We start from the raw sequence: 27,768 nt of genomic DNA, 5'->3' as shown, positions 1-27,768 counted from the left end.
GTATTTATACAGTTCCTTTGATATTATAAAACTTCCAAAGGCAAAGGCAGTATGATCAAATAAAATTTGACACTAACACTGGACAATAAGGAAAAGCTTGATCAAATTCAGTGCAACTGGTTGACCTGTTAGAGGTATATAAGGTCATGAAGGTCATAGGCAGAGCAAAATTGAATCTTGTTTTTCCCAGGATGGGAGGAGAACAGGAGGGCATAGTCTTAAGCTCAGAGGTGAGAGATTGAAAGGGGAGGGCATAGATTTCAGATTAGAGTTGAGATGTTTAAAAAGGATATCAGGGTCAGCTTCACATGAAGGATGTTGCTTATTTGGAATGCTGGAAATGGTGGTTGTGGCGAACACTTTAGATACATTCAGAAGCCAGTTAGGTAAGTACACGGATAGAATAGATTTAGAGGGTGACAAGCGAAATGCTGGGCAACACAGATGGCATGGACAGCATTGGGCTGAAGGGCCTTATTCAATGCTTGATGTCTCTGATTAAATTGGTGTGTTTCAAGAAACATCCTAATGGATGAACCAAGAGGTAGAGATGGAAGCAGATTCCAGATCTTTGGGCTTTGGCAGCTGAGGGCACTCTAGCTATTGTGGAATGATAAAAACCAAATACACTAAATGCCCGATGTAGAGGAAGATGTAGATCTCAAAGAATTGTATAAGATTACAGAGAGGTGTAGTGAGGCCATGAATAATTTGAAAGCCCAGAATGTGAATTCAAAATCCAGAACGTGCTCAGGGGGATGTCAACATTGAGCAGAAGCTCAAAGTTCTTTTGACACAACAAGTGGACTGAGCTCTAAGTTATGGGATAAATTATGGGACACTGGCATGAATGAGTTGCATTTGTCCAGTCTGAAGCTAATGTGGGCAAGGATGTGAAGCAAAGCAAGAGATGAGGTGAGGACTTCTGAATATGTTGTGGTCAAGTTGGTGAAACAGCAAGGAAATGGTGCAGACCTTACCTTGTGACATCATTGATGCATACTGTTCAGCTTCATGTTGACCGGGGAGTGGGGTGGATGAGGAACAGTGTTTTGAGGGTACTTGAACAATGTTTTGATCTTGCCAGAAGTTAAGTGAGGATTTTAAGGTGTTCAATCAAGTGCTATCTCATTATTGTCTCTTCATTCTTATACTCAGATCCTCTTGCAAAACTGCATTGTTGCAAAATCTGAGATTGCAAGTTACTGGAGGATCTTGAGCAGCATCTGTGGGGAGAGTGGGGAAGCAACTTCCCTCCAGCAGATTGCATGTTGCTCCAGGTTCCAGCATCTGCAGTCTCCATACTTCTGAGATGACTTGTATTCCAATGCTGTCCCATAATAATTCTTGGTTAGTGTGAAAGAGATTTCGTTGAAATGTAAAATTCATAGAAACTAATCTTATTTTATTCTGATGCACCACTTTACTCTGTTCCCTTTCATAATTGGTAATAAATTTGTTAAGATTGCTTAATTGCATTTTGAGTATTTGACTATTAGCCCTCTAGCATTCAATCAGAAATGGTTTCTGCTCAATTAAGCAGAAAGGTGTAGTTTAATTAATGCCCTGACTTTGCAGTGACCTAAAGAGAGCCATTGATGTGTATTTGGATTGTCCAGGAGAGGGCAGCATTGGTATTTAAATATATTGTATTCCCCTTCACTAAAGCCCAGATGTTCTCCATTTTGCTTCAGTCTTTGGTGCAGATCTTTTGTATGTTTGTTTTGCTCCATTAGACGAACAATTTTCGTACGACTTTAAAACAGATGATGTTAAGCATGGAATATAAAGAAAGTGTTTCAATTTATGTAGTGTCTTTCAGGTCTTAAAAATATTCCAGAGCACCAAGTCACTTTTTGAAATGTCATTACTGTTACAATACAAGACTGGCAGATTTAATTTAGAGGCTGATGTTTCTTCAGCATACGCAGTATATCACCATTTTAAACTTAAAAGCGTTTCATGCGATAAAAGAAAAATCATGTGTATTAAAACATAGAACATGGAACAGTAGAGCACAGGAACAGGCCTTTTGGCTTGCAGTGTTGTGCTGAACACCATGTCCATACTCTTCCATTTTCCTCACATTCTTGTGTCTATCCAAATGTCTCTTAAAGGTCTCTGATATTTCTGCCTCTACCACCCACTCCAGGCACCTACCACTCTCTGTGTAATAAACCAAACAAACAAACAAACTTGCCCCTCACATCTCCTTCGAAATTACCCCCTCTCACCTTAAATTCATGTCCTTTGGTATGAGACATTTGAACCCATGGAAGAAGATATTGTCTGCCTACGCCAGAGTTTCCCAATCTTTTTTATGCCATGGTCCAATATCATTAAGCAAGGAGTTTGTGGAATCCAGGCTGGTAACCCCTGGTCTGCTCTCTCCATGCCTCTCAGACTCTTATTAACCTGTATCAGGTATCTCTCAGCCTCTGCCGCTCTGGATAAAACAGATCAAGTGTGTCCAGCCTCTTGATATAGTACACGTCTTCTAATCCAGACAACATCCTGGTAAACCTCTTCTGCACCCTCTTCAAAGTCTCCGCATTCTTCTTATAATGGGGTGGCTAGAACTGTATGCAGTACTCCAGATGTGGCCTAACTAGAGTTTTATAAATCTGTAGCATAGCTCACTAACTTTTAAACTCACTGCCTCGTGTAATAAAGGCAAGCATGCCATATGCCTTCTTAGCCACCCTATCAATCTGTGTAGCCACTTTCAGGGACCTATGAACTTGTACTCCCACATCCCTCCACAGTATGGATTCAAAATCATAGATAATTGGAGGGGTGGATGATTTTAGAGGATAAAGGGCAAGTTGAGGGTCCAGGGTGGAATTTCCAGAATTGGACTTTGACAGCTGAAGGCATCAAGGGATTGACTATAACCTCAGTGCTTGGGAAGGAAAGTGTGTGACATTAAGTGGTCACATGGGTGGTGTGGCAGTTCCATGGAGGAATTTAAGCAAAATGAACCTTAAGAATTAATTTGGTGGAAAAAGACAAAAATCGGGGATATTTGGAAATTCTTCATGGATTAAAGTCCTTAAACATCTATCTATATACTACTAAAACTCTCATGCTCTGTTTGTCTGTTTGTGACCTCCCAATTAGCACAAACAGTGCATTACAGCGGCACTATTTTTGGCTAAATCGACTTAAAATGTGCTAACTTACAGAATGCAGGCAAATTTCAGGGTTATATATTTGTATAAAATTGCTCATTCGCCAAAATCAACAGCCCCGCTTTCACTCGAGAGCCGATGTCAGCCATGATGGACACCGCAATGCGACACCACGACGCATGCGCACGGCCAGCCTCAGAAGTGACTCACGATGCTCACAGCAGCGACACCAACCAGGGCAAAAGGGCGGGGCATCTCTATTTTGACCGGTCACATTCTGCTAATCACCATCAGCATGTGCAGGATTGGGACAGATCAAACTGAGACCCATCAATAAGAGATAATTAAATCTTATAGTAATGATGTACTTCGAGACACCCATCAAACCCTTTGCTGCAGTCAAAGGACAGCGGTGACTATATCACGTCCACTTAGGAGAGCGCCAACCACATCATCAAGAATAATCAGCATCCTGGAGGCTTTGGTGTTACTACTTCATATCTTCTATCCAACATCAGGGTTAAAAAAAAAAAGTCAGCCTAATTATGCCGCGTGGAAAGAGAAGGGGGATATTATGGTCAAGAGATGATGCCAAACGTCGTCGGGAAGCGGCAAGGAGAGGGAGAAAACAAGAATTAGATGAGGCCAGGGCTGCACGACTCCAGGATCAAAGAGGACAAAAAAGAAGAGAGAAGAAGAGACAGAGGAAGAGAGGCATGCACGTCTCCAAAATGACAACAACTGGTATAGAAGGAGGAGAGACGAAGGAGCAGAGAAATGCACGTCTGCAGGATCAGAGACAAAGAACAAACAGCAGAAGAGATGAAGAGACGGGGGATGAAAGGACTGCATATCTCCAGAATGACAAAAACAGGCACAGGAGGAGGAGAGAGGAAGAGACAAAGGAGCAGAGAAATGCACGTCTCCAAGATCAGAGACAAAGAATAAACAGAGGAGGTGAAGAGATGGCGGATGAAAGGACTGCATGTCTCCAGAATGACAACAAGAGGCACAAGGCTGGCAAATCAACCAGAAATGATGCCATCAAAAGTGTCCTTCGTTAAAGGAGGAGGAGCTATATTTGCTTTGCTACGCGTCGTTCTTCTTTAATAAACTGAGGTTTTCTTCTTCAATTTCCAAAGCAAAGCAATACCAATAGCATTCAGGAAAATTTAATGTTCATTCTGTTCAGATCAGACTGCACTACCCTTCTCTCAAAGGGTGCCCCAACAGGTCACTCCGTTGTCCTGTAGTTATTTAAAAAGAGCAGTTTATTTTATGTACGTTCTTCCTGATGGCTTGACACCAAGAAATGTAATCTAGAATGTATAAATGCAAACCAGAAATAAATTATTAGTAAAGCATAATGGGAGTGTTGGTCTGTAAATGTGGTATTTTAATTTATCTAATTTAGAAATTTCATTTTTTTGCAACTATGTTTTAAGTTTGTATCATGTATCAGGACTTTATTGTAACTGTACATGCTAACAATTTAGTGTGTTAATGTGGAAATGAAGTGAGAACTGTATGATTCATGACACCTTCCTTCTAAAGCATTATTTAACTTTGTTGTAAATTGTCAGGAGGTTGAAGTCATTACTTGGCAACTGTGCTTGTGTTTGTAAGTTTGTTTTGCCTTACTGTATGAATTAGTGTACTGTTGTGCCATTTATAACATAGGAGACTATTGGTGGCAAGTCTTAAAAATATTTTAATTTGTGTTAATTGATAGTCTAATTGACAAAATAACTCAGTCATTAATGTAATAATGCTTTCTTTCTCCTGATTCTTTGGCATCTCACTAAGTGGTAAATCTCCCTGTGGAATGTTGAGTGTTGAAATAAAGGATAGAAAGTCATCGTGCAAATGAACACGATTCTTATCTGGTAGTAACATTCAGTTTCTTACGTTTATCCACCGCTTCATTTTCGGATATTGGTAACTGCACTTTAAGAATTTATTTCATTGGATCATACAAGCCGATATTCTAGTTTGATTAATATTAGCTATGTGAGATCCTTGCAGGCAGGTTTACTAGAGCTGTTTGGGAGGGTTCAAACTAATTTGGCAGGGGCGTGAGAACCTGAGTGATAGTGCTGAGCATGGAGTATTTTGTTTACAAACACAGGCAGTGTGTAGTGAGACTGCCAGCAAGGAGAGGCTGAAGATAGGGCAAAAATGATAGGGGGACCAAATTGAAAAGAGTGATGAATACAGGACCAAAGGTGTTATATTTGAATGCACACAGAATACGGAATAAGGTAGATGAACTTGAAGCACATTGGCATATATGATGTCCTGAGCATTACTGGGAGCTTAATGTCCAAAGGTACGCATTGTATTGAAAATAATGGCAGGTAGGGAGAGGGTGTGGATGGCTCTGTAGGTAAAAAATGAAATCAAATTATTAAGAAGAAGGTGTAAAATCATTGTGTGTAGAGCTAAGAAACTGTAAGGGTAAAAAGATCCTGATGGGACTTATATATAGACCCCCGAACAGAAGTGAGGATGCGGTCTACAAAATACTATGGGAGATAGAAAATACATGTTGAAAGGGCAATTTGCAGGTAGTTTGTGAAAATCAGGTTTGTGCTGGAACACGAGGGGGAATTTGTAGAATGCCTATGAGATGGCTTTTTAGAGTAGCTCGTAGTTGAGTCCACTAGGGGATCAGCTATTCTGGATTATGTTTTGTCTAATGAACCAGAATTGACGAGAGAGCTTAAGATAAAGGAACCCTTGGGCCATTGATCAAAATATGATTGAATTCATCCTACAATTTGAAAAGGAGAAGCTGAAGTAAGATGTATCAGTATTACAGTGAAGTAAAGGGAAATATAGAGGCATGAGAGAGGAGATGGTCAAAGTTGATTGGAAGTGAACACTAGCAGGGATGATGGCAGAGCAGCAATGGCTGGAATTTCTGGGAGTAATTCGGAAGGCGCAGGATTGAAACATCCCAAAGAAGTAGTATTGTAAAGGCAGGATGATGTAAATGTTGCTGACAAGAAAAGTCAAAACCAATATAAAAGCCAAAGAGGGGACTAGAGCAAAAATTAGTGGGAAGTTAAAGGATTGGGGAGCTTTTAAAAACCAACAGAAAGCAAATAAAAAGCTATAAAGAAGGTAAAGTTTGAATACGAAGGTAAGTTTGCCAATAATAAAGAGGATATCAAAAGTTACTTCAGATATATGAAATGTAAAAGGGAAGTGAGAGTAGATATTGGACTGCTGGAAAATCATGGTAGAGAGAAAATAATGGGGTACAAGGAAATGGCGAACAAACTGAAGAAGTATTTTGTATCAGTCTTCACAGTGGAAGACATCAGGGGTATGCCAGAAGTTTGGGAGTGCCGGGGGCAGAACTGTGTGCAGTTCCCATTACTGGAGCGAAGGTTCTTGAGAAACTGAAAGGCCGGAAGGTAGTTAAGTCACTTGGACCAGATGGTATATACCCCAGGGTTCTGAAAGAGGTGGCTGAAGAGATCATAGAGGCATTAGTAATCATCTTTCACGAATCAATGGATTCTGCCTTGTTCCAGAGGAGTGGAAAATTGCAAATATTTTACCATCCTTCAAGAAGGGAGAGAGGCAGAAGAAAGGAAACTTTAAGCCAGTTATTCTGACCTCAGTGGTTGGCAAGATATTGGAGTTGATTGTTAAGGATGTAGAAACATAGAAAACCTCCAGCACAATATAGGTCCTTCGGCCCACACAGCTGTGCCAAGCATGTCCTTACCTTAGAAATTACCTAAGGTTACCCATAGTCCTCTATTTTTTTAAGCTCCATGTACCTATCCAGGAGTCTCTTAAAAGACCCTATCGTATCTGCCTCTACCACTGTCGCTGGCAGCCCATTCCATGCGCTCACCACTCTCTGCGTAAAAAAAAAACTTACCCCGTCATCTCCTCTGTATCGACTTTCAAGCACCTTAAAATTATGCCCTCTCATGCTAGCCTTTTCAGTCCTGAGAAAAAACCTCTGACTATCCACACGATCGATGCCTCTCATCGTCTTATCAGGTCACCTCTCATCCTCCGTCGCTCCAGGAAGAAAAGGCCGAGTTCACGCAACCTATTCTCATAAGGCACGCCCTCCAATCCAGGCACATCCTTGTAAATCTCCTCTGCACCCTTTCTATGGCTTCCACATCCTTCCTGTAGTGAGGTGACTGGAACTGAGCACAGTACTCCAAGTGTGGTTTGACCTGAGTGCTATATAGCTGCATTACCTCTCGGCTCCTAAATTAAATTCCACGATTGATGAAGGCCAATACATCATACGCCGTGTTAACCACAGAGTCAACCTGCACAGCTGCTTTGAGTGTCCTATGGACTCGGATCCCAAGATCCCTCTGATCCTCCACACTACCAAAAGTCTTACCATTAATACTATATTTTGCCACCATATTTGACTTACCAAAATGAACCACCTCACACTTACCTGGGTTGAACTCCATCTACCGCTTCTCAGCCCAGTTTTACATCCTGTCAATGTCAGGTTCAGGAATTTGGAACCCAGTGATGAAGTATTCAGCGTCCATGTTGGAATCACTCTAATCTTCTGGGCGTGAAGTGTAACGTTGGGGTGATAGGATAGTGTAGTTAAGAAAGCTTATGGCGTGTTAGCTTTCATAAGTCCAGGGATAGAGTTTAGGAGACGAGATGTAATGATGCAGCTCTATAAAACTCTGCTTAGGCCACACTTGGAGTACTGTGTCCAGTTCTGGTCACCTCACTATAGGAAGGATGTGGAAGCATTGGAAAGGGTACAGAGGAGATTTACCAGGATGCTGCCTGGTTTAGAGTATGCATTATGATCAGAGATTAAGGGAGCTAGGGCTTTACTCTTTGGAGAGAAGGAGGATGAGAGGAGACATGATAGAGGTGTACAAGATAATAAGAGGAATAGATAGCAGGAATAGATAGAGTGGATAGCCAGCGCCTCTTCCCCAGGGCACCACTGCTCAATACAAGAGGACATGGCTTTAAGGTAAGGGGTGGGAAGTTCAAGGGGGATATGAGAGGAGGGTTTTTTACTAGAGAGTGGTTGGTGTGTGGAATGCACTGCCTGAGTCAGTGGTGGAGGCAGATGCACTTGTGAAGTTTAAGAGACTACTAGACAGGTATATGGAGGAATTTAAGTTGGGGGCTTATATGGGAGGCAGGGTTTGAGGGTCGGCACAACATTGTGGGCTGAAGGGCCTGTACTGTGCTGTACTATTCTATGTATGTTCTCTGTGGTTGGACACAGGTCATTGAATATTTATTAGTACTATCACTGAACAGTATTACTCAGCACAGGTTGGTCAAGAACATTGGGGTAATATTTACTGGATAACAAAGATACACTACTGGTGAGGTTGGGTCTCAGTGGCTTTAACGGAAATTGCAAAGTGCTCTTGGGCACTTTACTAGAATTTAATCTTATTAAAGGCAAACGTATACACAAACTTGAAATATAGTTGTTATTGCGTGCCAACTAGCAGCAGTTGAGCAAAGATAGAGCATTTGTCCCTCTTCCTGCCATGTTCCCTTATCTCTTGCAAATAAAACATATCATTCCCTGAACCAAATCATTGATAACCTATTAATACCTGAAATCCAAGCACCAATTCCCACCAATAACAACTGTCTTTTATTTTTACTCCATTTTTCTGTTTGCCAACTGTCAATTAAGCTGATAAATTGCCCCAAATTTTGTGTTCACCAGCCTCCATCATGGAACTTCTCAAAAGCTTATTGAAAATTCAGATAGGCCAGTGGTTTCCACTTCATCTATTCAGTCTGTCCTCAGAAATACAGTGACCACAGTGCATCTTAACATCAAACTATTGTGGTTAGAGTATTCTCCCTTCTCATAATGTTGGGTTGATAGGTTGACTGCTTCTCATTTCCCTTCTTTCTACTTTCTTGAATAATGTGAGTATTTGCTACCCTCCGTTCTGTAGGAACCATTCAAGGTTGCAGAACCTTGGAAGATGGTTATTATCTTTGTAGCCACCTCTTTCAAAAATATGTACTCCATGAGTTCACCCGTTTACGTGCTCATTAGAGACATAGAGTCGCAGAGCACCACTGCACAGAAGCAAGCCTTTCTGCACATATAGTCTGTTACTCTCTTTGACCTGCATCTTCAGCTGCTTTTTTATACTGGCTGCATCCCCACATTCTTTCTAGTCCAGATGGAGGGTTTTGACCTGAAATGTTGTCTATTTCCTTCCATAGATGCTGACTCATGAAGTTCCTCCAGTTACTTTGTGTTTTGCTCTAGATTTTCAACATCTGCATTCCCTTAGTATGTGGTGGGCTTTGCTACATGAGGAAAAGATTAGGTAGATTGCAATTGTATTCATACAGCTTAAAATAATGAGGGGAGGTCAGGCTAAGGTCACTAGGACCATGAGGTGGGGGGAAAGTTTGAGAATAAGGAGTAGGCTGTTTAAGACTGACATGAGGAAAAGAGGATGGAGAGCCTCTGGAATTCTCTACTTTGGATGTCTGTGGAAGCTCAGTGGTTGTGCTCATTCATAACAGAGCTCGATAAATTCCAGGGCATCAAGAGAACATTAAATGGAAAATCCCACTGAGCTTGAAGCCATGTTCTTAATGAATAGAAGCCATGTGTTCTTGAACACAAGCCACTCGTGCTTGTGTTTGTTCAGTTCTTCCAACTGGACCAATGATCACAGGGGTGTCTTTCTCCCTACTTTGAACCGTTAGATAGCGACGGACCATCATCTTCATGATTAGCACTACAGGATGGGAGTTAAGCCTTCACTCTTCCATCTAGAGCACAATGGCAGGAGCAGACTGGCACGCTCCTGAATGGATTCCGAGGATGATAGCGGATTGCTACTTGCCTGACCTGGCCCTGGGCCAGAGCTGACTGCTTTTTGCCTTGCTGGAGCCCTGGTGGTTCTGGCTGTCACTCTCCTGACCGGATGTTGAGGTTATCTTTCATTATGCACAATTTTCAGACCTTCTCAACTTCAATCAATTATTATTGTCAAGTCACCAGTTTTGATTAGCAAAACAAGAACAGATAGAGAACTGTTTACTTTTGGAAATTGTGGGGCTCTCCTTTGGGATCTTGTAAAGTTTGTCTACCTTCTGTTGTGTCTATTTGCATTCCTGACTGTATTAATGTCACAGGCCAGTGAATCAATAATTTTAATCATGAGGTGAGGAAACAGGACCAATCCAAAATACTGACATTAAGTCAGAATATTGGAGGTTTGTGTGACAACATCAAATAAAACATATCTTAGGATTCGAATAAACTATGTTAAACAACTATCTTGGATTAAGTGTATGCTGATGACTAAACTGCTGTTGACTCTGAATACCTTCAGGACAATGAATGAACAATAACTAGCGAGTTGGTAGTGTTGTTCATATTGTGAAGAATATAAACATAACACATGACTTATGGCTGTATTGTGGAAACTGCAGCAGAAGCCCTCAACATTTAAAGTTAAGTTTTGAATGGGTGTTACTTTCAAATGAAACCAAGACAATGGTTTTATAAATGCTTTGTATATTGCATAATTTAATTTTAGTTTGTGACTATATTTGATGTTGGCTAACTTACATTTATCTGTCTACAGCATGTGATGAATGGACCGTGCTGCCTACACCTGATCTTCCTCATGACGTAAATCGGTTTGGTCACTCGGCTGTATTCAGTAATGGGTAAGGGAATGAGATTTTACACACTCTTGACAGCATCAACCAAGGTATTCTGTGTTTAAAATTGGAAATATTTGAATATTATGCAGCCTTTCTTGTACAAGGTTGATGTTTGGGCAAGGGCCAAAGAGTTCTATCACTTCTGGCTTCAAAATAACACTATAGTACTTTAGACAATCTGTATTTTTCAAACTATGTTAAAGTCACAGAATGTTACAGTGCAGAAACAAGCTCTTTGGCCCATCTAGTGTCAATCTTTTTTTTCCTGCCTAGTTCCATCTGCCTGCTTCCAGACCATACTTAAGGATTAGCTTGATTTGTCACATGCGATTTGAAACATACAGTGAGATTTGTTGTTTGTGTCAACAACCAGCACATTTGGAGGATTGCGGTGGGGGCAGTCTGAAAATGTTGCTATGCTTCCAGTGCCAACATAGCAATCCACTAACCCTAATTGTACATCTTTTGGAAAGTGGGAAGAAACAAGAACACTCAGAGGATATGCACATGGTCATGGGAGAACATATAAACTCCTTACAGACAGCAGTGGAGATTGAACTCCGAACTGTGAATGCAGGCACTGTCAAGCATAACACTGACCACTATGCTACCATGCTGCCGTACTCGCAGATGAGAGTACTTGTAGACGAAAGTTAGCATCTCCAGGTCTTTTTCCAAGTCTGCTACCACGACACTCCTATTCTTATCATTGCCTGGAGTCTTCCATGCTGTTCTTTTCCTTCCACGTGGATGACTGGAGTGAAAGAGTTCCATCTTCCGTTTCCAGTAACAGCTATGGAAGGTTTATGTTCAGCAAGAAATGGAGGCTTTCAGGTGTGGATGGAAGTTGTGGGAGTTGAAGATTTGCTTATAATTGGATTGTTTTTTTTTGGGAAAGGTTAGGACTATCTTTTGAAGGGAATAAAGAATGATGTCAGACTAAAGTATGGGCATTGGAAAGGGGAAGTCTGCCTTTGTGGCTGACTCCTGGAAGTAATCTGGCTTGTGTAAGCTTCACTCTGGAGATTTGAGCAATTCAGCGAAGTGCTGAATTGGTGGTCTTTTCAGTATGAGTTCAATTAACCTATCTGGTTGGAAGGGAAGGATTCCAAGGGACTCTTAATTGTGGCCTTTTTATAGTGTGGTCTAAAATAGTGCAATATAGACTTGATAAGAAGAAGAGTAAAGAAACTAACAGGTAAAAACAAAAGCGAGCAAATACCGCACCAAGAATTTTGGCCTATCAGTGGAAGAAACTCTATTAACATATCATAGATACAACAAGCAATTAAGTCAAATGGGAAGACTTGAGTTGAAAAGACCACATTGTTATGGGAGAGCGAGCACCTCATTTACCCTCTCACTTTACAGTTTCCCAGGATCCAAACATTTTTCCCAGGTGAAGCACCAATTAACTTGAACACTTTTAGTTTCGTGGACTGCATTCAATGTTGTTGTGGTTTCTTCCATTTGGGGAGATTGGATGACTGTGCTGAACACTTCTGTTTCATTCAGGAAGTTCAAAGGTTCAAAGTTCTAAGTAAATTTATTATCAAAGTACATATATATCACCATATACAACCCTGAAATTCATTTTCTTGTAGGCATTCACAGTAAATAAAAAGAAACACAATAGAATCAATGAGAAAACACTCCCAACAGGGTGGACAAGCAATCAATGTGCAAAAAACAACAAACTATGCAAATACAAAAAATAAAATAAATGGTAATAATATTAATAATAAATAAGCAATTACTATCAAAAACATGAGACAAGGAGCTCCTGAAAGTGAGTCCAGAGGTAGTGGGAAGAGTTCAGTGATGGGGCGAGTGAAGTTGAATGAAGTTATCCTTTCTGGTTCAAGAGTCTGATGGTTGAGGGGTAATAACTGTTCCTGAACCTGGTGGTGTGGGTCTTGAGACTCTTGTATCTTTTTCCTAATGGCAGCAGCGAGAAGAAAACGTGGCTTGGGTGGTGGGGTTCCTGATGATGGATGCTGCTTTCCTGCGACAGTGCTCTGTATAGATATGCTCAATGGTGGGGAGGGCTTTACCCAGTGGGGACTGGGCAGTATCCCCTACTTTTTATAGGATTTTTCATTCAAGGGCATTGGCGTTTCCATACCAGGCTGTGATGCAGCCTGTCAATATGCTCTCCGCCACACATCTATAGAAGTTTGTCAGAGTTTTAGGTGACATCTTCATAAACTTCTAAGAAATTAGAGGTGCTACCACGCTTTCTTCATAATTGCACTAAGGTGCTGGACCCAGGACAGATCCTCTGAAATGATGACACTGAGCAATTTATAGTTGCTGACCCTCTCTGCCTCTGTTGAGAATTGGCTCATTGACTTCCAGTTTCCTCCTCTTGAAATCAATAATCATCTCCTTGGTCTTGCTGACATTGAGTGGGAGGTTGTTTAGGCACCACTCAGCCAGATTTTCAATTGCCCTCCTGTATGCTGATTCATCACCTCTTATAATTTGGCCAATGACAGTGGTGGTGTCAGCAAATTTAAATATGGCATTGGAGCTGTGGTTAGCCTCACTGTCATAAGTACAAAGCATGTAGAATGGGGGTAAGCACACAACCTTGCGGTGTACCTGTGCTGATGGAGATTGTGGAGGAGATGTTGTTGCTGGTCCGAATAGACTGAGTTCCGCAAGTGAGGAAATCGAGGATCCAGTTGCACAAGCAGGTATTGAGGCCAAGGTCTTGAAGCTTATTGATTAGTTTTGATTGAATGCTAAGCTGTCCAGATGTTCCAGGTAGTCAGTGAAGAGCATCCTGATATGTGCATCTTAGCTGAATAGTCAATGAAATGACTTCTACTGTTAACCTATTGTGATGGTAGCCAATTTTGAGTGGCTCCAGGTCACTTCTGAGGCAGGAGTTGATATGTTTCATCACCAACCTCTCAAAGCAGTTCATCACTGTGGATATAAGTATTTGGGAACTCTCCAGCCAGTTGATCAGAACACGTCTTTATTAATTAGCCAAGAATCCCGTCTGGGCTGGATGCTTTCCGTGGGTTCATCATCACGAAGGGTGCTCTCATGTCAGCCTCAGAGCCTGAAATTTCAGGATCATCGGGGGCTGTGAAAATTTGTGAAGGTTTCTCCATGTTTTGATGGCTGAAGTGAACATAGAAAGCATTGTGCTCATCTGGGAGCAAAGCCTTGTTGTCACCTTGTTGTCAACCATTCCATTCCTATTATAATGTTATATTACTCTGCGATGATGTCTCTTATATTTCCAGAATTCATTTGTTTTCTCTCTCACCACTTCTGTTGTTTCTTTCTGTTTGGATTTCCTTCAGACATAATCTTTGTATTCACATGCCTTTACCATCTTTTCTCAGCCAATACCATCAATATTTGTGTCTTTGAATGCTCCTTGCTCTTTAAGAGCAAGAAGAGAGAGCAAGGAGGGAGAAGTTCCTCCTCATCCTCTGGCCCATCCTCCTCGTCCACAATTCTTAATATGTTTTATCCTTATGTGTTCCAGTGAAAGGTCTTTGCTTTGAAATATGAACTCTCTTACTCTGTCTACACTCTGAGTATTCGTAAGAGTTTCACTTTTATTTTAGGTATCCAGCAACTTGTTTTCAGAAGGAATGCTGAATATTAATTTTGTGATGGGAGCAGAAGAGCATTCAAATCTTACTGCAATTATAGTGTTTTCTGTGAAATCAGAGCAAATAATTTGTGCAGTTTTTGTCCTGTGGATGGTTTTACAGTATAGAGTCACAGTTAATTCGTGGCAGATTATGCTTTGAGAAGGTATTGGGTAGGATATTTGTACTCAATTTTTAAGGAATGAAGATTTATCTCTGTGAAACATAAGAGAGAAATTTCTCACTATGCATTTAGATTTCTGATTTTAGCATTAGCAAGCTGATAATGAGAAGCTGTTTCATATGGCTGGGAGCATTGTCTTCTGGTTAGAAACTTAGCACTGAGGTTCAGACAGTACTGAGGTATATACAGGACTGAGACTGATAGAGAAAAATGGAACTGAGGTGGAGGATCAGCTATGAAACTTAAGAGACACATAGCCTACTTCAATTTGTTCCTTATTGTCAACTGGTCTGGCTGAAGGAGATTTTATGATCATCATTGCAGTGCTGTTTTGAGAACCTTCTGTGAAAATGGCTGCATCATCATTAGAATATTACACGGGTCACAAAGCATCCTTGGAGAGACGAAACATTCAACATTTCAGCTCAGTCAAGACCGGGAATAAACTCTTGTCTCTCTATAGGTGATATTTGACTGATTAAGGACATCCAGAATTTAATATAGAATAATAAATACGAAATACTGGAGGAACTCAGCAGGTCAGGTCACATCTAAAGAAATGAATGATTTGCTCTTCTAACATTTAATGTTTAATGATATAAGGACGAGTGACGAGGTTCTGCAAAGGGAGTTAGGTGCTAAGTTGAAGGGTAGGACTTCCAGGGTTGTGATCTCAGGATTGCTACCTGTACCACGTGCTCATGAGGCCAGAACTAGGAAGGTTATACAGTTTAATATGTGGCTAAGGATTTGGTGTAGGAAGGAGGGCAAAAGATTTTTAGATCATTGGGCTCTCTTCCAAGGAAGGCGAAACCTGTACAGATGAGACAATTTGCACCTGACCTGTTGGGGGACTAATATCCTAGCAGGAAGGTTTATTAATGCTGCACAGTGGGGTCTAAACGAGAGTTACAGGGGGATAGGAACCAAAGTGCCTGAACAGTTAGTGGAGAGGTTGTGGAAGCGGATGTTGGTTAGACCTTAGGCAAAGTGATGAATCAAAAGGTTGAGCACAGTGCGACTAATGTTCTGAGCTGTATGTATTTCAATGCAAGGAGTACCATAGGAAAGGCAGATAATAGTGCTGAAGATGAGGTAGCTGGTTTACAAACAGGCAGTGTGTAGTAAGGAGAGACTGCTGATAGTGCAAAATTGTAGTCAACAGAATGAGTTGTAATGTAAGGCAGACAATCAAAAAGGATGAATAAAGGACTGAAGGGGTTATATTTGAATGCAAGCAGTATATGGAATAAAGTGGATGAACTTGTAGCACAGTCGCAGGTTGGCATGTATGATGTTGTGGGCATCACTAAATCATAGCTAAAAGAAGATTATAGTTGAGTGCTTAATGCCCAAGGATACATACTGTATGGAAAGGACAGGCAGGAAAGCAGAGGGGCAGCGTTGCTCTGCTGGTGCAAAATGAAATCAAATCATTAGAAAGAGGTGACATAAGATTGGAAGGTGTTGAATCATTGTGGGCAGAGCCAAGAAACTGCAAGGGTAAAAAAAAGACCCTGATGGAAGTTGTATACAGACCCCCAAACAGCAGGAAGGATGTGGTCTACAAATCACAACGGGAGATAGAAAATGCATGCCAAAAGGGCAATATTACAATAGTCATGGAGGATTTCAATATGCAAGTAGATTAGGAAACAGACACAAACTGCTAGAGGAACTCAGCAGGCCAGACAGCATCTCTGGAAAAAAGTACAGTCAACGTTTCGTGTTGAAATCAGGTTGGTGCTAGATTCCAGGAGGGGCAATTTCTAGAGAACCTACAACATGCCTTTTTAGAGCAGCTCGTGGTTGAGCTCACTAGGATCAGCTGTTCTGAATTTGGTGTTGTACAATGAACCAGAATTGATTAGAGAGCTTAAGGTACAAAGCAAACAACAGGAATTCTGCAGATGCTGGAAATTCAAGTAACACACATAAAAGTTGCTGGTGAACACAGCAGGCCAGGCAGCATCTCTAGGAAGAGGTGCAGTCGACGTTTCAGGCCGAGACCCTTCGTCAGGTACAAAGCAGCTTCTTTATTCGCCACAACAAGGTACAGCAGGCATCATACGGACGGAGATGCTTTCGGTAGAAAGGTCTGCTAGCCCAATGTGGGCTCGATATTTATGTGCTAAACACAAATGCAGTCGCTACTTAAAAAGTTATAGACAATGCTTCCTTTTGAAGCGGCATACAAAACATCACACCTTCTGACTTCATCCTTTCCTTCCGACACCAACATGTCTTGGTTGGTACTCCAGCCTTTAGGAGTGCAAGTCAAATCCACAATACATTTATTTGGTATTTTACGTGCTAACATAGAGGACAATTAATATTATAAAGTATAGATAATACTGTCTTCGAAACTACCTGTAAACTTCACACTTCCTTTCTTTTCCAGTCTTTTTATTAATTTTCAAAATTATAAACATAACAATGATATTGATAAACAGAGAATGGGATTACATTATTAATAGCTAACATGTGCAAATATAAAATTGCTGATAGTACAAGTATGTTAGATCTCCCCAACTCTAAATATAATTGAACATGGTAAAAGCTAAATGGAAAAAAAACTAAAAAAAAACCCAAACTAGAAAAGAAGAAAAAAACCACTAAATTAAGCTAAGCAAAACTAGACTAAACTAAACTAAAACAAAGTCAGGCTAGCGTGTTACATTGGATACAATCATTGTTGTTGTTAACTCCACTCCTCAACTTCACACTTTCATCTGCAGCGTCTGGCTAGTATCCCGATATTCACAAATTTTACAAAATGCATTGTGGTGAACTCAATCCACAGTACTTTGTCAAAGAGAAGACTGGTGGCCAGAGCCATTTAAGTGTAAATCAATCATCTACCCAAAAACTCGCTCTAACAGGGCAAGTGATTATAATATAATCAAATTCACCCTGAAATTTGAGAAGGAGAAACTAAAGTCAGATGTATCAGTATTACAGTTGAGTAAAGGGAATTACAAAGGCCGAAGAGAAGAGTTGGCCAGAATTGATTGGAAAAGAACACTGGCAAGAATGATGGTAGAGCAGCAATGGCTGGAATTTCTGGAAGTAATTTGGAAGGCGCAGGATATATACATCCCAAAGGGGAAGAAGTATTCTAAAGGTAAGATGGCACAACCATAGCTAACGAGAGAAGTCAAATCTAGCATAAAAGCCAAAGAGTGGGCATATAATGGAGCAAAAATTAGTGGGAAGTTAAAGGATTGGGAAACTTTTGAAAAACAACAGAAGGCAATGAAAGAATTCATTAAGGAAGATGGAATATGAGAGTAATCAGGCCTGTAATATTAAAGTGCTCACAATACTCACAAGTGTGACATCTCCAGTGCTTTATAAAATTCTCAACATTACACCCTTGCTTTTATATTCTAAGCCGGCTGGTGGCGTAGTGGCATCGGTGCCGGACTTCGGAGCAAAGGCTCCGGAGTTTGAATCTAGCCGGCTCCCTTGCACACTTTCCATCCATGCTGAGTTGAGCGTCGAGCTAGCAACTCGGTCTCGTAAAAATAAGAAAGCCTGCTAAAATAAAACACCGTCATGACGGTGTCCCGATAACTCCACTCGGAGTTAAGGGCTTTCTTATTCTTCTTTCTTTTATATTCTAGTCCTCTTGAAATGAATGCTAACAAAGCTGGGTGGCAGTGCGAAATGTGAGGAGGATGTTATGAGAATGCAGGGTGACTTGGACAGGCTGGGTGAGTGGGCAGATGCATGGCAGATGCAGTTTAATGTGGATAAACGTGAGGTTATCCACTTTGATGATAAGAGCAGGAAGGCAGATTATTATCTGAATGGAGTCAAGTTAGGAAAAGGAAAAGTACAACGAGATCTAGGTGTTCTTGTACATCAGTCACTGAAAGCAAGCATGCAAGTACAACAGGCAGTGAAGAAAGCTAATGGCATGCTGGCCTTCATAACAAGGGGAATTGAGTATAAGAGCAAAGAGGTCCTTCTACAGCTGTACAGGGCCCTGGTGAGACCACACCTGGAGTACTGTGTGCAGTTTTGGTCTCCAAATTTGAAGAAGGACATTCTTGCTATTGAGGGAGTGCAGTGTAGGTTCACAAGGTTAATTCCTGGGATGGCGGGATTGTCATATGTTGAAAGATTGGAGCAACTGGGCTTGTATACTCTGGAATTTAGAAGGCTGAGAGGGGATCTGATTGAAACATATAAGATTATTAAGGGATTGGACACGCTGGAGGCAGGAAGCATGTTCCCGCTGATGGGTGAGTTCAGAACCAGAGGCCACAATTTAAGAATAAGAGGTAGGCCATTTAGAATGGAGTTGAGGAAAAACTTTTTCACCCAGAGAGTGGTGGATATATGGAATGCTCTGCCCCAGAAGGCTGTGGAGGCCAAGTCTCTGGATGCTTTCAAGAAAGAGATGGATAGAGCTCTTAAGGATAGTGGAATCAAAGGTTATGGGGATAAGGCAGCAACTGGATACTGATTGTGGATGATCAGCCATGATCACAGTGAATGGTGGTGCTGGCTCGAGGGGTCGAATGACCTACTCCTGCACCTATTGTCAATTGTCTGTTTATTGCATTTGCCTTCCTCACCACAGACTCAACCTGAAAATTAACCTTTAGGAATCCTGCACAAGGACTCCCAAATCCCTTTGTGAAAGGCACTAGCAGTATGGTGGAAATTCAAGGTGTCAGGTCATGAAATGCGTGAAGTTAACCATTACTAAGGAGAACATTCTTGGCAAACTGAAAGGCCTGAAGATAGATAAATCACCTGGACCAGATGGTGTATACCCCAGGGTTCTGAAAGAGGTGGCTGAAGAGATTGTGAAGGCATTAGTAACGGTCTTTCTAGAATCTCTAGATTCTGGAATGGTTTTGGAAGTCTGGAAAATTGCAAATATCACTGCACTCTTTAAGAAGGGAGAGAGGCAGAAGAAAGGAAATTATAGACTCATTTTCATGACCTTAGTGGTTGGGAAGATGTTGGAGTTAATTATTAAGCATGTGGTTTTGGGGTACTTGGAAGAACATGATAAAATAAGCCGTAGTCAACATGGTTTCCTCAAGGGAAAATCTTCCCTGACAAATCTGTTGGAATTCTTTGAAAAAATAACAAGCAGGAGAGACAAAGGAGAATGGATTAATGTCATCTACTTGGATTTTCAGAAGGCCTTGGACAAGGTGCCACACATGAGGCTGCTTAATAAGCTTGGAGTCCATGGAATTGCATCGATACAGCAGGGATTAATTGGCAGAAGGCAAAGAATGGGAATAAAGGGAGCCTTTTCTGGTTGGCTGCCGGTGATTAGTGGATGATGGAATTGGTGGCTTTGTTGCAATGTTTGCAGCCAGTATGAAGATAGATGGAAGTAGAGAAGCTACAGAGGATGCGGATTAGGAGGGTGAGTAAAGAAGTGGCAGATGGAATACAGTGTTGGGAAGTATATGATCGTGCACTTTGGTAGAAGAAATAAATGGGTTGACTTTTTTTTAATGTCGAGAAAATAAAAATCTAAGGCGCAAAGAGATTTTGGAGTTCTTGTGCAGGATTTCTTAAAGGTTAATTTGCAGGTTGAGTCTGTGGTGAGGAAGGCAAATGTGATACTAGCATTCATTTCAAGAGGACCAGAGTATAAAAGCATAAAAGCAAAAATGTAAAGTTGAGACTTTATATAGCACTGGTGAGGCCTCACTTGGAGTATTATGAGCAGTTTTGGGTCCCTTATCTTAGAAAGGATATGCTGAAACTGGAGAGGGTTCAAAGGAGGATCACAACTTTTTAGGACTTTTTGGGCATCTTTTTAGAATGGAGATGAGGAATTTCTTTAGCCAGGGAGAGGCGAGTCTGTGGAATTCTTTGCCACAGGCAGTTGTGGAGGCCAAGTAGTTATGTATATATAAGGCAAAGGTTGATGGATTCTTGATTGATCAGGGCATGTCAGGATATGGGGCGAAGGTGGGAGATTGAGGATGAGAGGAAAATTGGATCAGTCATGATGAAATGTTGAAGCAGACTCAGTGGGCCAAATGGCCTAATGTTGTACCCATATCTTATGGTCTTATTGTTTCTTCAGTTTTTGTGGTACTTTGTTTTTCTGTTAAAGCCCTGTTTGTTTGTTGTAAACTATTTCTGAATGACCTGAGATTGTAAAAGGCACCACATAGTTATTTTATTGATGCAGTTTTAGAGACGATATTTTGGTGGTGGCACGGTGGTGTCGTGGTTAGGACTATACTTTATATTACAGGCGACCAAGGTTCAATTCCCTCTGCTGCCTGTAAGGAGTTTGTGTGTTCTCCCCGTGACTGGGTGGGTCTTCTCCAGGTGTTCTGGTTTCCTCCCACAGTCCAAAGATGTATCGGTTAATTTGTCATTGTAAATTGTCCCGTGATTAGGCAGGATTATATCAGGGTATTGCTGGGCGGCATGGCTCGAAGGGCCGTGAAAGCCTATTTCACACCGTATCGCAATAAAACTAAAAACAATAAGATAAAATAAATTTATGGAAAATTGTTAAAGAATCTCAAAACTAAACTAACAGTTAAAGATCACTGGATTACCACTGCTAAGGAAAACTATTAATCTTTCAGGAAAATAGTAACTTTTTGTGTAAGTAATAAGCTCCAATTCTCCCAGAAATCCTTAAGTCCTGGCTGCTGGAGTGGAGTCCTATCTGGAAATTTGTTTCAGATTCTCCACCTACAGTCACTTTGCTGAATGGAATGATGATGTCTCCAACAAGGCCATATTTCTGTGTAAACTGGAGGACAAAGTTTAAGGTGATCTCTGTGAGTTTACTGGAGAGGTTGAAGCCTGATGTCTTTTGGCCCAAACCCATATTGACTGGACACTGATACCAGAGACCTGTCATGAGATTAAAGGACTGTTTATGTGTGTGGGTAGGACAGAAGAATGGGCTTGTTTTTGTTGTTGTTGCTTCTTGTGCTCTGTGTTGTTCTAGCCAAATATTGTGGGCATGTTGTGTTGGCAATGGAATGTGTGGTGACACTTGCAGGTTGCTTTCAGCACACCCTTGATTGTTAAACCAAAACCTTGTTTCACTGTATGTTTCGATGTACAGTACATGTGACAAATGAACTTGAATGTTGAGACGTAGAAGAGTCTAGTAGGTATCTGGAATGAGCTGACTAAGGAAGTAGTGGAGGCAGGAAAAGCAATATATTGAAGAGGCATAGAAGAATGTAGCATTGATGGTGGCACGCAGGATTAGTATAGATGGGCATTGATGCAGTGGGCAAAGAATTTTGTTGCTATGCTGTAGAACTAGCTGTACAACTCTATAACTCCACAACATAAATAGAAGGCATTCACACTTTGATTGGAAATTAGCCAGTGAGATTGTGTGCATTGTGGAGTGTATACCAGGAAATCAAAACTTTATCCTGAACCAGGACCTGTTAGAAAATATTTTTTAGGCCTTCAGTTTTGTATTCCATCATATCTTTTAAACAGGGAACTTATGAGCATGCCTGTGGATTAAACTGCAAGTAACTGAAATCCACTGATGTTGAAAATTTTGGGAAAAAGTACTGAATATGTAGGGTAACACACACAAAATGCAGGAGGAACATAGCAAGTCAGGCAGCATCTATGGAAAGGTGTAAAGAGTTGATGTGTCAGGCCGAGACATCAGGACCTTAAGGAGTTACTCTGGATTTCCAGCTTCTGCAGAATCTTCTGAGTTTGTGAATATGCTGGAAATTCTCTGCAGTTTATGCAATATCTGTGGACAGGGTTAATATTTTCTGAGCAATATGTAATGGGATAAGGTGGAACTATGATTCTTACTGCATTGTTCTGGATTTGGAATAGCCTTTTCTTTTGTATCCAGAATGTCTTACAATGTGTTACAAACTTTTGGTGACGTGTATCTATGATGTATGTGAGATTAGAGTCAGAGTCATGCAACACAACAGCACAGAAGCAGGCCCTTTGGCCCATCTACTAATCTGCTTAGTCGCATTGACTTGCACCTGGAATATAGTCCTCCATACTCCTCCCATCGTGTACCTATCTGAATTACTGTTAAATGTTAACATTGAATCCTCATTCACCACTTCGGCTGACAGTGTGTTCCACGTTCCCATCACCTTCCGAGTGAAGAAATTCCCCCTTAACCATTTCACCTTTTACCCTTAACTGAAGACCTTTAGTTCTAGTCTCACTGATTCTCATGTTTTTTTTGTTTTCCCTTTTCTTCTCAGCACAATGTACATTTTTGGTGGATTTAACAGTCTTCTTTTGAGTGATGTGTTGATGATCACGGTACCCAAATGTGATGTTTTCTCTGATGAGGAGTCATGCCTTGTGGCAGTACCTGAAATCCGTTGTGTATGGAGCACCAATATGTCACAATGTGTGCCCTGGGAAATGGCAACAGGAGTGGAAAAGATTATGAGAACGTGTCAAAACAAGACGTGTAAGCTTCAATAATTTTTTTTCTCATTTCTAGTGGCTATAATCTGTCAATTTTGCATTCATAATTTTAATGTTTGATTGTATTAGATAACAGCAATAGTCTGTGGATTGGAGCTGTCTTGCAGATGAAAGATTGGATATTTGGCAGCCTCTGCAGACCACTGTTTATTCTGTTGTGCGAGTCTTGGGAAGGACATTCTGTTTCTGCTTTTCCTCGCTGTTATCCAAAAGTCCCAAACGATTAACTTGTTCAAGACATGGGCTTAAATTCTTAGATCTAAAAAGGAATGATGCTGTAAATTGCTTCTCGTCTTCAGGACACTGGAAAAAATTGGGACAGTAGCACTGCATCCATTAATATTTTGAGGTTTCTGTTTTCAGAGTTTAACGTTTAAAGATTGGCTTTATTTATCACATATATATTAAAACATTCTGTGAAATGCATCGTTTATGTCAACGAGCAATACAGTCCGAAGATGTGCTGGGGCAGTTCACTGATGTTGCCATGCCTTGGATGCCAACGTAGACCATAACTCCCACGACTTACCATAAGACTTACGAGCAGAATTAGGCCACTTGGCCCATTGAGTCTCTTCCGCCATTCCATCATGGCTTATTCGTTATCCCTCTCAACCCCATTCTTCTGCCTTCTCCCCGCAACCTTTTACACCTTTACAAATCAAAAACCTAGCAGCCTCTGCTTTAAGTACACCCAGTAACTTGCCTGTATGTCTTTGGAGTAAGACTGTAAGTTATAGGAGCAGAATTAGGCTATTGAGCCCATCAAGTCTGCTCCATCATTTCATCATGGCTGATCCAATTTTCCTCTCAGCCCTAATCTTGTGCGTTCTCCCCATATTCCTTTATGCCCTGAACAATCAAGAATCTATCAACATCTGGCTTCCACAGCTGCCTGTGGCAAAGAATTCCACAGATTCATCACTCTGGCTAAAGAAATTCCTCCTCATCTCCATTCTAAAAGGACTCCCCTCTATTCTGAAGCTGAGTCCTCTGGTCTTAGACTCCCCCACCATAGGAAACATCCTCTCCACATCCACTCGAACAAGGCCTTTCACCATTTGATAGGTTTTAGTGAGGTCATCCCTCATTCTAGCAATACATACAAAAAATGCTGGTGAACGCCGCAGGCCAGGCAGCATCTCTAGGAAGAGGTACAGTTGATGTTTCGGGCCAAGACCCTTCGTCAGGACTAACTGAAAGAAGAGATAGTAAGAGAGATTTGAGAGGGGGAGGGGGGAGATCCATCCCTCATTCTTCTGAATTCTACTGAATACAGGGCCAAAGTCAACGCTTTTCACATGACAAGCCATTCAATCCTGGAATCATTTTCGTGAATGTCCTTTGAACCCTCTCCAGTTTTAATACATCGTGGAATGTAGAATCAATCTGGTCAGTTTTACGTTAGAAGGGTTAATTAGCATAGTTTTTGAGATGTGACACAGCTTTCCAATCATTGATTGGGTAAGCACTGTTGGTCTGATGGCCCCTTTTTTGCCTTTTTCAATTTTTATATTTTAAAGTTCAGATTAATGGCAGCAAGTTTCATCATTAAGAAATGGCTCTTTCCCCCCATTGGCTTGTTGTGCAGTCAGATTTCTTAGAAACATAGAGAAAACCTACAGCACAATACAGGCCTTTAGGCCCACAAAGCTGTGCTGAACATGTCCTTACCTTAGAAATTACCTAGGGATACCCATAGCCCTCTATTTTTCTAGGCTTCATGTACCTATCCAGGAGTCTCTTAAAAGACCCTATTGTTTCTGTTTCCGCCTCCACCACCATTGCCGGCAGCCCATTCCACGCACTCACCACTCTGAGTAAAAAAAAAACTTACCCCTGACATCTTCTCTGTACCTACTTTCAAGCACCTTAAAACTGTGCCCTCTCGTGCTAGCCATTTCACCCCTGGGAAAAAGCCTCTGACTATCCACACGATCAATGCCTCTCGTCATCTTATACACCTCTCATGCTCCATCGCTCCGAGGAGAAAAGGCCAAGTTCACTCAACCTATTCTCATAAGGCATGCTCCCCAATCCAGGCAACATCCTTGCAAGTATCCTCTGCACCCTTCCTATGGTTTCCACATCCTTCCTGTACTGAGGCAACCAGAACTGAGCACAGTACTCCAAATGGGGTCTGACCAGGGCCCTATATAGCTGCAACATTACCTCTCTGCTCCTAAACTCAATCACACGATTGATGAAGGCCAATGCACCGTATGCCTTCTTAACCACAGAGTCGACCTGCGCAGCTGCTTTGAGCATCCTATGGACTCAGACCCCAAGATCCCTCTGATCCTCCACACTGCCAAGTGTCTTACCATTAATGCTATATTCTGCTATTATATTTGACCTACCAAAATGAACCACCTCACACTTATCTGGGTTGAACTCCATCTGCCTCTTCACAGCCCAGTTTTGCATCCTATCAATGTCCTACTGTAACCTCTGACAGCCCTTCACACTATCCACAACACCCCCAACCTTTGCGTCATTAGCAAATTTAATAACCCATCCCTCCACTTTCCGATCCAGGTCATTTATAAAAATCACGAAGAATAGGAATCCCAGGACAGTTCCCTGGGGCACACCACTGGTCGCCGACCTCCATGCAGAATATGACCCGTCTGCAACCACTTTTTGCTTTCTGTGGGTAAACCAGTTCTAGATCCACAAAGCAATGTCTTCTTGGATCCCATGCCTCCTTACTTTCTCAATAAGCCTTGCATGGGATACCTTATCAAATGCCTTGCTGAAACCCATATACACTACATCTACTGCTCTTCCTTCATCAATGTGTTTAGCCACATCCTCAAAAAATTCAATCAGGCTTGTAAGGCATGACCTGACTTTGACAAAACCATGCTGATTATTCCTAATCATGTTATGCCTCTCCAAATGTTCATAAAGCCTGCTTCTTCATCAACTTGCCAACCACTGAAGTAAGATTCACTGGTCTATAATTTTCTGGGCTATCTCTACTCCTTTCTTGAATAAGGGAACAACATTCACAACCCTCTAATCCTCTGGAACCTCTCCCGTCCCCATTGATGATGCAAAGAACATTGCCAAAGGCTCAGCGGTCTCCTCCCTTGCCTCCCACAGTAGCCTGGGGTACATCTTGTCCAGTCCCAGTGACTTACCCAACTTGATGCTTTCCAAAAGTCCAACACATACTCTTTCTTATTCTCTATATGTTGAAGCTTTTCAGTCTGCTGTAAGTCATCCCTACAATCGCCAAGATCCTCTTCTTGTTTGAATTGTATGTCAACCAAATGAAAGGGCCAGCTTGTAATTGTTTTGTGAAGCAAGCAGTGTTGCACTGCACTGAACTAACATTTTGATGGTGCTTATTGGGGGATGAAGCTAATTGAGGAGCAATTAAAATAATTAGCATTAATTAGTTGTAATGCTCGTATAAAACACAGAATTGGAACAAACTGAGACATACAATAGAATGAAGTTCTGCTTTGTCTTTTATCTGTTAACAGGATCGATTTACACACTGTTTATATAATGCACTTAGTGTGAGTTGCCTCTTCAGCATATGTATAAAGTCATCAGCAATACAAATAAGACAATTTATGTAAAATTATCTGATGCTTAGAAAATTATTTGAAGCACTGGGTTTGGAAGCCAACTGAAGTTATTACTGCAGAACAATAAGAAGGTCTTTTAGGTAGTGCAGACCATATTGGTAAACTTATCTTTACTGGAAGGTTGGCCAACAAGGTTTCCGTAGAAATCAGTGATACATTATGTCAGTACCTGAGCTGATCTTATTTGTGTAAAAGTTGATAATTTTTTTCTTCCCCTGTTGTCTTACAGATGCAGATGATGAAAAGTGTGATCAGTATACTGATTGCTACAGCTGCACAGTCAATACAAATGGTTGTCAATGGTGTCATGACAAATGCCTGTCAAAGAACAGTAACTGCACAGAAGCCTCTGTGAGTATTGCTATGAAACCTTCTGCTACTAGTACGTCGACTCAGGCCTAGGGGGCTGGCGTCAGTCACTCAGAAGGCAACCCTTTTGAGTGCATTCTAATTAATCTTCAACAGTTATTCTTCCAGAATTCTTGTCTACTGCAAAATAGCTGTTATGTAGAGGCGGAACGGAATAATAATGGGCACTTGTTTCATCTCTGAATCTGATCAACACATGCACTGTTCATCTTGATACAAACCATTGTTAAAGTAAAAGGAGAGTTATTGTTTAAAGTGACTGAAAGCCCTTCGTCCACAATTTACAGCAAAGAGCAGTGTAAATTAATTTAAGGCATCCGTTAGTATTGCGAGACCATGGATCTGCGCCTGGAAAGTCTTCACTCCAGGGCACAGGCCTGGGCAAGGTTGTATGGAAGTCCACCAGTTGCCCATGCTGCAAGTCTCCCCTCTCCACGACACTGATGTTGTCCAAGGGAAGGGCAAGGGCCGATACAGCTTGGCACCAGTGTTGTCGCAGAGCAATGTGTGTTTGAGTGCCTTGCTCAAGGACACGGCATGCTGCCTCGGCTGGGGCTCGAACTCACGACCTTCAGATCGCTAGTCAAATGCCTTAACCACTTGGCATTATTGAGTAAACTAATCTAGCAAACTCCCTCTAACATACTTACTAACTGTCCATTACACTGCTGGTGTTTAGGGCAGCAATGAAGGTCCTTCACCTCTCATGGTGTTCAAGG

The 27,768-nt window shown here is 41.3% G+C and overlaps 1 protein-coding gene across 3 annotated transcripts in view; it reads left to right on the top strand.

The window, feature by feature from the left end:
- atrn (attractin) overlaps positions 1 to 27,768 on the top strand; it is a 415,178-nt gene that overhangs the window by 164,274 nt on the left and 223,136 nt on the right. For all 3 annotated transcript variants that reach the window (XM_063047121.1, XM_063047122.1, XM_063047124.1), the window contains exons 11-13: positions 10,742 to 10,826; positions 22,847 to 23,061; positions 26,910 to 27,031. In XM_063047121.1, the coding sequence (XP_062903191.1) occupies positions 10,742 to 10,826; positions 22,847 to 23,061; positions 26,910 to 27,031 (422 nt within the window). The remainder of the gene's footprint in view (positions 1 to 10,741; positions 10,827 to 22,846; positions 23,062 to 26,909; positions 27,032 to 27,768) is intronic.

The sequence above is a fragment of the Mobula hypostoma genome, chromosome 4 (assembly GCF_963921235.1).
Source record: "Mobula hypostoma chromosome 4, sMobHyp1.1, whole genome shotgun sequence".
In the NCBI taxonomy this organism is placed as follows: domain Eukaryota; kingdom Metazoa; phylum Chordata; class Chondrichthyes; order Myliobatiformes; family Myliobatidae; genus Mobula; species Mobula hypostoma.
The sequence above is the reverse complement of the archived record's forward strand: the minus strand, read 5'-3'. Positions and strand labels throughout refer to the sequence as shown.